Below are 14,014 nucleotides of genomic sequence, written 5' to 3'. Positions count from 1 at the left end.
TGATACTGCAAATCTATATGTTTAACCTTCCCAAAAAAGGATAAACACATAGTTAGAATACCTCTTGAGAACCACAGTGAACTGCTGGTCCGCAGTCTAAATGGAAAGGTGACCAAATCAGCAGCAGTAGTTGCATGGCCTAGCTGTGTGACTATTGCTGCTGAATGGCTCCTCGCCAGATTCTTTTTGGGACCAGTGGTTCTATATGGCTCCCAAGATGCACTTTAACTATGTGTTTAGCCCCTTTGCAGGGTTAAACCTGTAGCGTTCCAGGTTTGCTAGAGCTAAAACTACATACTTTAACTAATTAGAGCATCCACTTTTTTCCACTATAATGAACCCTTTATTCTTATACTTTTATACTCAATCCACATTCTTTCTGTACTTGTTTTAATATTTTACAATATTAACCAAAAGTGCGCTGTCAGTTTTTAGTAATCTGAATTACCTTGCACAATATTAAAAATAAGCAAGTATTCTTCATATAATACTACAATATACTTGTAATATATATATACTTCTAAATAAATATAAATTTATATATATATATATGTATATATATATATATATATATATATATTTAAATTATTGTCTACCTACCTATCCATCTATCTATATATTTATCTATCTGTAAAATAAAATGTGTCATATTATGAGGGCAAATATGTTATCTAATGTCTAGGGATGCACATTCCCAAGGCTGTCATACATTCCTAAATAAAAAAAAGAGAGTTCTTATCTAATGGTTAAGTTAAAAAACAAACTGAAATTAAGTTATAATTACATTTTAGCTAGTGGAAATATCACACAGGCAAGTGCAGCCTGCTCTGTGAAATGCTCAGATCTTTTGATGTGTGGTGGAACCTGTTGTACCTGTCAAATTCCCCTCCCATTCCAATAGTCCATCTGTATAAAGACAGGCGAGAACAGAGCCCCCAGACTTCACCAAGAGTTGGCTGCTGGAGTTAAGCCTTGGTGACAGTTATGCTTACACAATCATAACATCCTAACAAGTGTACCAAGTCTTCTAGCTGGCACCATGGGTGTCCAACCTCTTCTCACTCTTACGGCTGTTTGCCTCTTCCTCAGTGTATCTGGTGAACAGAAAGGTAAATATGATAACATAGTCAAATTGAATAGCCTTCACTTTTTTTTTTCAAATTGTTAACCTTATGAATGTGTCATCGTATTAAATGTTATATCTTTCAATTTATGTTCCTTAAATTTGTGGATCATGTGAATGATAATTTGGTTTGTCTTTTAGATTTTTTTCCCCCTTACATGTCAAAGGATAGATAGTAAATTGTTAAGCGGTTCTGATTGTTAAAATATGTAATTTTTTAAATTAAAGTGAAGAAAATATCTCAGTGATAATATCATGCAATCTTATCTTTTCTTGTGTAATTCACTGATTTAGCATCCCATACTGTAGAAGATTTATGAAATTGTGCACTGGTTGGAATTTTACTGGTAAAATACACAACTAATTGTAATTTACAGGTGAAATAAGTCACGTGGCTATATCTGTAAAAAGTTTGAGCTAAAGTATTGATAAATAGGCACTTTCTGCAGAATATTTTATGTAAAATATAAAAAATAGTTTTTTTATTGGTAAAGCAGAGGTTCCTTTAATGCAAAATAAATAAATAAAGGCATTCATTATGAGGCGTGTCACTGTCAACTAATAAAACAGCAGAAATCTGCCTATTAGCCAGTAAGCAGTCCTTAAGGACCATTTATACACAACAATGAACTTCTTTTTTAAAGGGACAGTCAACACCAGAATTTTTGTTGTTTAAAAAGATAGATAATCCTTTTATTACCCATTCCCCAGTTTTGCATAACCAACACAGTTATAATAATACACGTTTTACCTCTGTAATTATCTTGTATCTAAGCTTCTGCTGACTGCCCCCTTATTTCAGTTCTTTTGACAGACATGCAGTTTAGCCAATCAGTGCTCACTCCTAGGTCACTTTACGTCCATGAGCTCAATGTTATCTATATGAAACATGTGAACTAATGCCCTCTAGTGGTCAAAATGTATTCAGATTAGAGGCAGTCTTCAAGGTCTAAGAAATTAGCATATGAACCTCCTAGGTTTAGCTTTCAACTAAGAATACCAAGAGAACAAAGCAAAATTGGTGATAAAATTAAATTGGGAAATTGTTTAAAATTGCATGCCCTATTTAAATCATGAAAAAAAAAAATTTTGGACTTGACTGTCCCTTTAACTTTAAACATCAAAATAAACTGCTTTAACTAAATATTTTTAACAACAAAATTAAACTAAAAGTGTAATTGCCCATAAAAAATGAATTAATATTATTAAAAAAAAATTGTATTTAGTCACAATATTCTGTAGTGCTTATGTGGACATATATATATAAATCTTTGCAATCTACTTTTATTATTGAACTGACTTATTTTCCTATTATTGGAATCAGAAAATTATATTTTTTCCACTGTCCCTCTGGAGGCTGGGGTGCATTTCATAGAATATAGAAAGCTAGCTCTTCTATATACTTCACAGAAGCTAATTTATATCTGAATGTAGTTTGTCATGGCAATGGAGATATAATATTCAACAAGAAGCTTTTTAAGGTGTGTGTCTTTGGACTGCACATTTTGATAACATAATGACAGCTTTAAATGCTTTTTAAAACCTTTTATGTTCTGTGCAGATTGTTTACAAGGCATTAAAGGGACACTCAAGTCAAATATTCAGATAGAGCATGCAATTTTAAACAACTTTCCAATATACTTTCATTAACAAAATGTGCAGTCTTTTTATATTTACACTTTTTGAGTCTCCAGCTCCTACTGAGCTTGTGCAAGAATTCACAGAATACACATATATGCATTTGTGATTGGCTGATGACTGTCACATGATACAGGCAGAGTGGAAATAGAGATAACTGACATTTAAAAAAAATAATCTACTAATCATTTGAAATTCAGACTAAGTGCTACTGCGTTGTCTTTTTATCATGAATTTGTTGATTATGTAAATCTATTGTATTTACTGATGCATACAAATGGGACTATAAAGATCATTTTAACATAGAACAATAATAAATTGCCTCGGTAATAAAGGTTAGCTAATAAACTATGTGTTGTATATTGAGTGCAGAAAATACTTTTTTACCTTTGTTAAACAAGTTCCTAAAAAATGACATTCTTGGGAGTTAGTTTTAGTGATACAACTATACACTAAATAATAAATGAGTAACCTTTAAACCATACATAGCCAATCCTAAGAAACCAGATTTTTCTAGTTTGCAAAAAGGAGCAAGATTTATAGAATATGAGCTTTTTTTATGTAACTTCAAACCTCCTGTATACTGTTATTATAGTAGGATTATTCACATTTTTCTGTGTTTCGCAGACAAAATGTTTTTACAAACTCAGAATTTGATATCTTCTGTTTGCATGCATTGTAAATCAAATCCTTTAAATTCAATATAGCCCTTTAAATATGATTATGTAATAACATGTTTTTGCTACAGTGATAATTTAACATTGCTGAACTGTTGCAATTTGTGTATTTTCACAAAAAGAGCAAACCAATGAAATAATGTTTGAGAATTGAGATATGGGCATAGCTAATCTGTGATTGAATTAAAGGAACGCCAATATAAACATACATAGCATATATCAACAATTTAGTAAGGTGCTGCAAAATATCTGCACAGAAAATAAATATAAAATATTTTACACTGTCATTTCTTAGAGCAAATTTATACAGTTTTGCAAATAAAGAGCAGTTCAGGGATGTACCAACGGAAAGGCCTGGAAGAATTCTAGTATCTATACTACTTTGCTGTACCCAGTCAAAGAAAATTAAAACAAACGTATACACTGATCTAAGTAATCACTGTGCAATGAGTAGCAGAGTTACACAAAAACTGCAGCATACTTAAATATAATAGAGGCATATGCCAGTCTTTCTGTAGTAAGTGGAACAAGCACAATTTTCAGAGGTATTTAACAGGAAAATCTGGTAAAATAAATGAGTATATAGTATTTAAACCACTTTACAATTTGCTTTGTTCTCCCATTATCATTTGTTAAAATGTAAACTTAGGCTCAGGAGCAGCAATGCACTAATAGCTGCTAGATGGTGATTTGTGGCTGCACATTTATGCCTACATGTTTTAAGAAATTCATTGAAAAGTGGTTTTAAATTGCATGAAAGTTCAATTTCTAATTTATTGTCCCTTTCAGTATGATAAATACATTTTGTGTTTATCCAAAATTTAACATATTGAAAATAAATACTCCTATGTCTATATTTATTTATCTATCTATCTATTATCTATCTACCTATATATCTATCTATCTGACTGTTTATCATCTATCTATCTATCTATCTATCATCTATCTATCTATCTATCTATCTATCTATCTATTATCTATCTACCTATATATCTATCTATCTGACTGTCTGTTTATCATCTATCTATCTATCTATCTATCTATCTATCTATCTATCTATCTATCTATCATTTTCAATAACCTTTTGTATGAATTAAAACTGACAAGGATAATCACAGCCTGAGGCTAGAAAATAGCCATGAGTGAACAACCATAGCAGGTGCTTACGAGCTTTATGTATTGTTTCTGTTGTAAACATTGTAATTAAATGAGAGGGGGAAGCATTTCACCTACGATACTAATTGATGGCTGCAACTAAACAAACGAGATGTGCATTCCTTTTGTTATGAATGCAAATTCATAACGAAAAATGGATATTCCTTTTGTTTTCACAAAACTAATAGCCAAATGAACGCACCAACGAAATTGAAAGAAAATGATTAAAAAAACGGACGAAATTCATGAGTATTCATTAGTTTTCTTTAAATTACCGTTAAGTGGTTAAATACTTACCTTTTGCACACTGGAGAGCCACGCTAACCCACTCCTCTTCTTTACAGAACCCTGGCTGCTAAGGAGGCTTAGTGTGGCAGCTCCCTGGGACTAGAGGAGAAAGTTAAACAAAAATTAATTTAAATGTTATATGAATATTCAGTATTTGCTTAAAGCAATACTAAACCCATATTTTTTTTCTTTCATGATGATTTCATGGCTGCACTATTCAGTATTTGTTTCATTTTTAACTTAAAGAGACACTAAACCCAATTTCTTTCATGATTCAGATAGAGCATGGAATTTTAAGCAACTTTCTAATTTATTCCTATTAACAAATTTTCTTCGTTTTCTTGCTATCTTTATTTGAAAAAGCAGGAATCTAAGCTAAGAAGCCGGACCATTTTTGGTTTGGCACCCTGGATAGAGCTTGCTTATTGGTGGGTACATTTAGCCACCAATCAGCAAGCACAACCAAATGGTCCGGCTCCTTAGCTTAGATTCCTGCTTTTTTCAAATAAAGATAGCAAGAGAACAAAGAAAATTTGTTAATAGGAGTAAATTAGAAAGTTGCTATCTGAATCATGAAAGAAAATAATTGGGTGTAGTTTCCCTTTAAGTTCAAAATGAAAGAAATACTGAATAGTGCTGCCAACAAATAAATACATTTCCCTGAATATTCATTACAAAAGATTTGGGCCGAACAATTTTTTTAGCGCTGCACAAGTCTAGTGAACACAATGTTCGATCACAATAAATAGTGATGCCAAAGTAAAGAATTGTACTACGGGGTAGAATGCAGAAAAACACTGCTGCAGTCCTATTACCTATAACATAACAGTTTGATCATGTCCTGTCTTGCTATGCGACACTAGTTTTTTAATGCTTAGGGTATACTAGACCACTAGTTTTCAAACCTTTCCTTAGGCCTCCCCAACCGGCCAGGTTTTCAGGATTACCTTGGATGAGGTAAAATAACCAGGTTTACTAATCAGCTGATTGCTTCACCTGTGCTCTAGTTCCGATATCCTCAAAATGTGAACTGTTACGGAGGTCTGAGGACAGGTTTGAAAACCAGTGAGTGTACTAGACCTATCTACCAATGGCTTATGTTGGTTTTACATTCTCTGATGTCTTTTGGTTAATAAGTGTTTGGGTCCCTATATTTGCCATGCTTGAAGTTCTAATTTGGTAGAGCTAGTAATGTTTGCTCTAGTGTCCCTTTCTAACTATGAGGTCTATGAAAATCCTTTAGAAAAACTTATCAAATGATTTATCTAAAAAAAAAAATCGCCATATACTTTAATGGAATTTTTCCATTGAAAATTATTAGATACATTTTTCTGAAGGATTTTGATTGAATTATATGTGTGTAACCGCCACAAATAAGTTTAATGCATATCTAAAGACCCAGTCACTGCATCTCAGCTCAGGATATGTCAATAAATATCATTCATCAACCCTGCCCTGCTAGGAAGCTGCAATGCCCAAGTCGGATTTAGCTGCATGTTTAATTCCTTTGTAGGTGTTAGGCTGATTTTCCATTGGTGGTATTAAATTTAACATACTAAGAATTAAACTGGTGTAAACTAATACTGACGGATTTTAACCCACTTTACATACTTCCTCATTCTATTCTGCAACAGGAACTTTAGCATCTAAGAATATGTTGCTTAGATTGTGTAAGAGACTGGTTTTAGGCCTGAAAACTTCACCCATAATAGTCTTTGCATCAGCAAACACACATCAAAATGTACTAAACTAGGTAAGACTCTATTTTTAGTTTATATATATATATATATATTGAGCTGGTTGTTCGTTCCTGTGAGTGCACTTCTCGGTGTGTGTGTGTGTGTGTGTATATATATATATATATATATATATATATATATATATATATATATATATATATGGTTTTAAACAATATTATGGATTTTTACATTTTATGTAATGTTTCAGTATTTAATATATTAAATATTCACATTTATATTCACATTTATAGTCAAACTGTCAATGCAATGACAGTTTTAATGAATATGAGTGTGTGTTATGAAATTAAAATGGGTTTCACACTTTGGAATACTAGTTGTAAAGGGATTTTTTACCCTTTATACAAAAGAGAGTAAGGTATAAAGCTAAATCCATTATTGTGAGTGTACAACAATCTAAAAGTCGTGAATAATCTCAATGTAAACTGTTTGCAAATGATTAATTTTCTTCTTCCATAGTCGTGAATGGCAGTAAAAACATTTTTTTGTGTGATCTATTAGTATTGTTCTGTTATGTCAACTGCAGCTTAAAATACATTTTTAGTGTTTTAGTCACTAATAAAACACATTTCTCACAAAAAGGAAATTGCTAAATATTAAACAAACATCAATTAATATTTCAACATTATCATAAAGAATAAGGAAAGAGAAGTGACTTCATTATTTGTATTGAAGTGAATATATAGGAGCTGCCAAGCTATAAATAGCTGGCAAATAGTTTTTATTTCCCATAAATGTCCTATGAGTACCTATGTGAGTATTCTTCAAAATCACTTTCCATACATGATCAATAGAAGTAGTCCTATTAACTAAATTTACAGTTAGCACTTGAGAAACTGAAAAAAATCATTTCTGCAATACAAATTCTGACCACAAGTGCCAAATACTTTTAGGATAGTTTTGCAGGGCATTGTTATTCAAACCTATGGTTTCAAAATTACAACAAGACAAACATAATAACTGATAACTTCCTTAAAAATACATGGAAATCCAATTAACTAATGAGATTATTAACTCATATACCTCCACAAACATAGGCGCACTGACACCCACATATCTGCTCACAAACACATGAACCCAAAAATACACATGAACCAACTAATAAAACATACATGTCCACTACCCACACACACACGGGCAGTCATGCAGCCATACCCATACATAGATGCCAAACACAAAACAAGCCAAAGGTAAACAGACGCCCAGCACCCAGATAAACATGCAGTACATATAATCACACATGCACTTATAGCAGAGGCGTAACTAGAAACCTCAGACCCCAGTGCAAGAATCCACGAAGGGCCCCCATACAAAAACTCATACATAGATACACACTCATACATGCTCAGAAACATTTTCACACAGAAACACAAACAAAAAATACTCAGACACACACACAGAAACATTCTCACAACACAGAAACACTCTCACTCTCTCACACACACACAAAGAAACACTCAGATACACACACCCAAACACAAAAAAACTTAGACACACACAAAAACATTCAGACACACACAAACACACAGAGACACACAAAGAGGCACTCAGATATACACAAGACATTCTAACACACAGTAACTATCATACACATACAATAACCCTCAGATACACACAAAAACCCTCAGATACACACAAAAACACTCAGATACACACAAAAACACTCAGACACACACGCCAAAACACTCTCTCACTCATTATCATTACATGTCATTATCACTCATGTCATTACATTAGCATCGATTATAAAAATAAATTAAAATGGGTGAATTTGGTTTTTCCAGCTATGTCATCAACCAGATAGCTACTTCAATGACATATAAATAAAAGCAGAAATGTTATTTTGCTCTCTCCCAGGATTTCCAATGTTCAGAAACATCTTAAACATTTATGCATGCCAGAAATTACACTTCCAATGGGGTGCACGATAGTTAAGTAATAAAATGATTTTCCATTGTTCTCTCTAAGTATTGAGCTTTGGTTTACAGACAAATATAAGATAAGGAAGCAAGTGTGTGTACATAAAATGATAACATAATGAGATATGATATATTTTTAAACTACACAAAGCAGTTATAAGGGGTTAAAGTGAGGGGATGTGGGGTGTTTGAAAAAAAAATAAAAGGCACCTAAAGTGTCTTTACATGGAGGGCAATGGGGGACTGTGTTTTCTGTATAAATATATATGTATATGCTTATATATATATATATATATATATATATATATATATATATATATATATATATATATATATGTTTGTTAATATGTGTATATACACATATTAACAGATAAATATATATGTATTTAAAGGGACAGTCTAGTCAAAATTAAACTTTCATGATTCAGATAGGGCATGCAAGTTTAAACAACTTTCCAATTGAATTTATCATTAAATTTGCTTTGTTCCCTTGCTGGTATTTTTGAAAAGCTAAACCTAGGTCGGCTCTAACTGATTTCTAAACAGTTGAAAACCGCCTCTTAGCTCAGAGCATTTTGAAAGTTTTTCACAGTTAGAAAGTGCTAGTTCATGTGTGTCATATAGATAACATTGTGCTCACTCTAGTGGAGTTATTTAGGAGTCTGCACGGATTGGCTAAACTGTATGTCTGTCAAAACCACTGAGATAGGGGGCAGTCTGCATAGGCTTAGATACAAGGTAATCAAAGAGGTAAAACATATATTAATATAACAGTGCTGGTTATGCAAAACTGGGGGATGGGTAATAAAGGGATTATCTATCTTTTTAAACAATAAAAATTCTGGTGTAGACTGTCCCTTTAAGCATATACATATATATTTATTGATTGCTGCCCAACGCTGCACGATTTGCCCCCTGCACTGCACTAGGTGGTTTGCCATGGCTGCCAGCATGAAAACGGCTTTTGGGAATGCAAACTCGAGGCCACGTTCGCATTGCACTGCACTTGTAATATAAGTGCACATTTACGTGTGATGGTATAGCTGAGTAGTTCGTAAATATCTTGCTCACGTAAGCGCAATATTGAGCTCCACTCGTAATCTGGCCCTAAGTAGGTAAAGTTTAAACCTCAATATCTTGATATAAGGACTAATAATATCTAACAGCAGATAATACCTGCAATTAAATGTATATTTGACTATTACAATATACAGTATAAACAGTAACTGCAGTGAATGGTATTGCTACAAAATAAAAAGTAAAATATTTTTAATGCTGATTCTTAAAAAGACATTGGGCTCCATTTATTATATATTGGGCGGACAGGTTCACTATTCATCTACCTGGCCCCGTGGCAAATGGGCAGAATGTGCTGCCCGCATTTAGCTTTACACAAGCTGCTGCTTGTGCAATGCTGCCCCCTGCTGATTTGTGGCCGTCAATCATCCGGATTGGATTGGGATGATTAAAATCCACCACACTGTAGGTGGAGGAGAGGTTAAGTAGCAGAATGAGCCTTACACACTGGGGCCCCGTAGCTGCATTTGCAGCTTAATAAATGGGGCAAATAGAATCTATTGGGTTGTATAGTTTTCCTATTACACTATTTCTTTGCATATTACTATTATCCCTGAAAAAGTGTTTAATACTGTTAAAGACATGGCCTTTAATGATGTGCCATTCGAATACCCCGCGCTCTGGCTGACCACTCCCAAACTAATATGTTTTTTTTGTGAGCTAACGGTTTGATGTGTTCTCCAATCATCAATCTAGCCACACAGCAATTTTTTGTGGCTAGAGCGCCGATTGGTGAACAGTTTAAACCGTTAGCACACCAAAAATATTGCTAAGATTCTAGACCTGATTTTAAAACATGTGAAGTTTACCATCACTTTAATTACTTCCATGCTTGTTCCATGTGTGTAATAGCCAATTTTTTACTAAGTGAAGTCAATTTGCTTAAAGGGACAGTCAACCCCAAAATTGTTATTGTTTAAAAAGATAGAAAATGCCTTTGCTAGCCATTCCCCAGCTTTGCACAACCAACATTGTTATATTAATATACTTTATAACATTTAAACTCTAAATGTCTGCCTATTTCTAAGCCACTACAGACAGCCTCTTATCACATGCTTTTTAAGCTTGTTATCACAACAGGAGACTGCTAAACTATGTGTGCCATATAGATGACATTGTGCTCACTCCCGTGGAGTTGTGAAGGACACAACACTAATTGGCTAAAATGCAAGTCAATAGATAATAAATAAATAGCCATGTGATCAGGGGGCTGTCAAAAGAATCTTAGATACAAGGTTATCACAGGTGTAAAAAGTATATTAATATAACAGTGTTGGTTAGGCAAAACTGGGGAATGGGTAATAAAGGGATTAGCTATCTTCTTAAACAATAAAAAAAATGTGGAGTTGACTCTCCCTTTAACTGTACATTATATGTGAATGTTCAAAGCTTTGGCCTTAGAATTTTTGTGAAGGACTCCATTAAGGAAAAATTAAAATGGCAATAAAATTATCTTGAGAGCACTACTTTTTTTTAAGTTTCTGTGTTTTCCTTTTTACTAGATTCACTCCATACCCATAAATACTAGTTTACCATGACAACCAAGTTACTTATTAAATTGTCTTTACCAATGATAAGCAGTTTAAACACTAACCTCTGGGGAAATCCTTAGTGTGTCACTGTCTAATGCAGTATGCAGGTGACAACAAAGATCAATATCACTGATATTGAATTACAGAAAACAAAATGAAGCTTCTTGCACTGCCTGTTTATCTGGCTAGAGGGCAGTGCAGCCATGTTTGTTCCGTAGCTGTGAATATACTTTATTGTAATCTAAAAAAAACTTTGTTGGCCTCTTATTAAAATTAAAGGGACACTGTACCCAAAAATTTTCTTTTGTAATCAGAAAGAGCATGCAATTTTAAGCAACTTTCTAATTTACTTCTATTATCAATTTTTATTCGTTCTCTTGCTATCATTATTTGAAAAAGAAGGCATCTAAGCTTTTTTATTTGGTTTCAGTACTCTGGACAGTACTTTTTTATTGGTGGATGAATGTATCCACCAATCAGCAAGGACAACCCAGGTTGTTCACCAAAAATGGGCCGGCATCTAAACTTACATTCTTGCATTTCAAATAAAGATACCAAGAGAAAGAAGAAAATTTGATAATAGGAGTAAATTAGAAAGTTGCTTAAAATTTCATGCTCAATCTGAATCACGAAAGAAAATTTTTGGGTACAGTGTCCCTTTAATTAAAGCAACATTTTAGATGTTCTCAGTTACAGAAATTACAGGGTACAATTACTATATCAAATAATTTACACTATTGACAACCAACTGTCTAAGATACTTATCTGCTCATATTATATTATGTTGTAAGCAACTCTTAAAGCTGCATTAATATTGTACATATTTTACAACTATTTGCAACAGTTTGAACATGTCCTTCATTATATTGATGTACTATCTTTTACAACATTATCATATTGTAATGAAGTGAACCCTTTTTCTTGAAGTGATTTGTACGTAGGTTATGATTTTTTTTTTGGATTTACTGAAAGTGAAACAAAAATGTAAAGTAAAATTCTGAAACTCTTATGACGTTGTCCATAATTATTTCACTATTATCAATGTACACTTATACATTTATATTTTGTTCATTAATTTATCATAAATAATAATTCTTTTCTTTTTCTAAACAGCGGACTGCATTTACAAAGGAAAAATCTACAAAGATGGAGAAATGGTTACAAAAAACTGTCAAATATGGTAAGAAAGAGAATAAAGTTTATTTATATAGTATAAGATCATAGTCGAGTAAAACCTTTACTTTCAATTTAATAGTTAAACATTACAAAGATATATTTGTATGGAAAAGAAGTCTAAATTCTATATTAGTAGTTAGTGTACTGTTCTAGTAAGCACTGACACTCGTCAATCTTTTTTTACATTTTGAGACTGGCATGGTCACTCAGTTGAACACACTGCACAAATAAATATTCCTAACTGACTTGAGAAAGTGAAAGCACTCTTAAAAGTGTGTGGAGCTGTTGAATTTATGCACTGTAAAATAAGTCATTTTTCGTAACAGTATGACGTAAATATTTTTACATCATAAATGTATCATAAATATTACATCATACATATTTTGCATGATAAATCAGCTGGAAGAGTTTCCTGTCACTTAATTAATATTTAAAGGGACACTGAACCCAATTTGTTTCTTTCATGATTCAGATAGAGCATGCAATTTTAATCAACTTTCTAATTTACTCCTATTATCAATTTTTCTTTGTTCTCTTGCTATCTTTATTTGAAAATCATGAATGTAAATCTTAGCAGCCAGCCCATTTTAGGTTTAGCACTATGGATAGCGCTTGCTTATTGGAGGCTGACATTTACCCATCAATAAGCAAGCATAACCCAGGCTCTCAACCAAAAATGGGCCGGCTTTTAAATAAAGATAGGAAAAGAACGAAGAAAAATTGATAATAGTAGTAAATTAGAAAGTTGCTTAAAATTGCATGCTCTGTCTGAATCATTAAAGAAGAAAACATGTGTTTAGTGTCCCTTTAATTACATAGAAAACAGATAAAAATACTTTGCAATATGGAAACTGCTTTCATGTAAAACTATGTTAAAATACAATCTAGTTGTCAAAATTGGTTTTGAAAGATTCATCTTACCTTGCTATAGGAAAGCTTAAATCAGAGTTTAAATTCTTTAGTTGTGATATCTCTATGTACAAGAAAGAAAGATATTTTACCTCAAAATTTCTTCAGCTCAGAATAGTAAGTGCTCTATGGACAGTTATCCTTCAGCAGCCAATCAGCTTCATCAGTGCTGATGTCACACTTTGCTTTACTGTTATCGCAAGATACTTCACTGAAATCTCATGCGATTTCATAGTAAACCTCCTAAAACTGAATAGGAAAATAACATGGCTATGCCTGTGCATGCCAGATACATTCTACTTTGCCAGATACATTCTACCTGATTGGCTGCTTAAAGTCCCTTTACAATGGGATGTAGTCAGCTTATACCAGCTATGCTGCATCACTTTAAATTGCATCAATATTTGGGCATCATGTCCCTTTAAGGTGAAGAACCTGGTGTAAACATGGCATAATGTCATGTCATTTAGCTATATCCATGATCAGGAGGAAGTTGACTTTTGCTGTAAATACTTTCCATCCAATTATTCAAAAGATTAAATAATATATTTTTGTATTTTTTTTTTCTATAGTGAATGTGACAATGGTGAAATCAAAGATTGTTCATTTAATATAGCATGTACTGGTAAGTAGTGTCTAAATGTCAGCAAAAATATTACTTCTGTAATCATGTAGTAGAAAACAAAACAAAATGGATGCCATTTTATTTATCTTAATATGTTTGATATTATTATTCAAAGATCAATTATGAAAAGAATATAGA

General features: G+C 32.7%; 1 protein-coding gene across 11 annotated transcripts in view; it reads left to right on the top strand.

The window, feature by feature from the left end:
- Window positions 1-921: 921 nt before the first annotated feature.
- LOC128638663 (uncharacterized) overlaps window positions 922-14,014 on the top strand; it is a 152,819-nt gene continuing 139,726 nt past the window's right edge. For 10 of the 11 annotated variants that reach the window (XM_053690769.1, XM_053690770.1, XM_053690774.1 and 7 more), the window contains exons 1-3: window positions 923-1,109; window positions 12,280-12,346; window positions 13,824-13,876. In XM_053690769.1, the coding sequence (XP_053546744.1) occupies window positions 1,040-1,109; window positions 12,280-12,346; window positions 13,824-13,876 (190 nt within the window). In that variant the 5' untranslated portion in view covers window positions 923-1,039. Of the gene's footprint in view, window positions 1,110-12,279; window positions 12,347-13,823; window positions 13,877-14,014 lie in introns of all 11 variants that reach the window. The other variant, XM_053690778.1, reaches the window with a different exon arrangement.

The sequence above is a fragment of the Bombina bombina genome, chromosome 8 (genome assembly GCF_027579735.1).
Source record: "Bombina bombina isolate aBomBom1 chromosome 8, aBomBom1.pri, whole genome shotgun sequence".
In the NCBI taxonomy this organism is placed as follows: Eukaryota; Metazoa; Chordata; class Amphibia; order Anura; family Bombinatoridae; genus Bombina; species Bombina bombina.
Note: the sequence above shows the minus strand (reverse complement) of the source record. Positions and strands in the feature narration are given on the sequence as shown.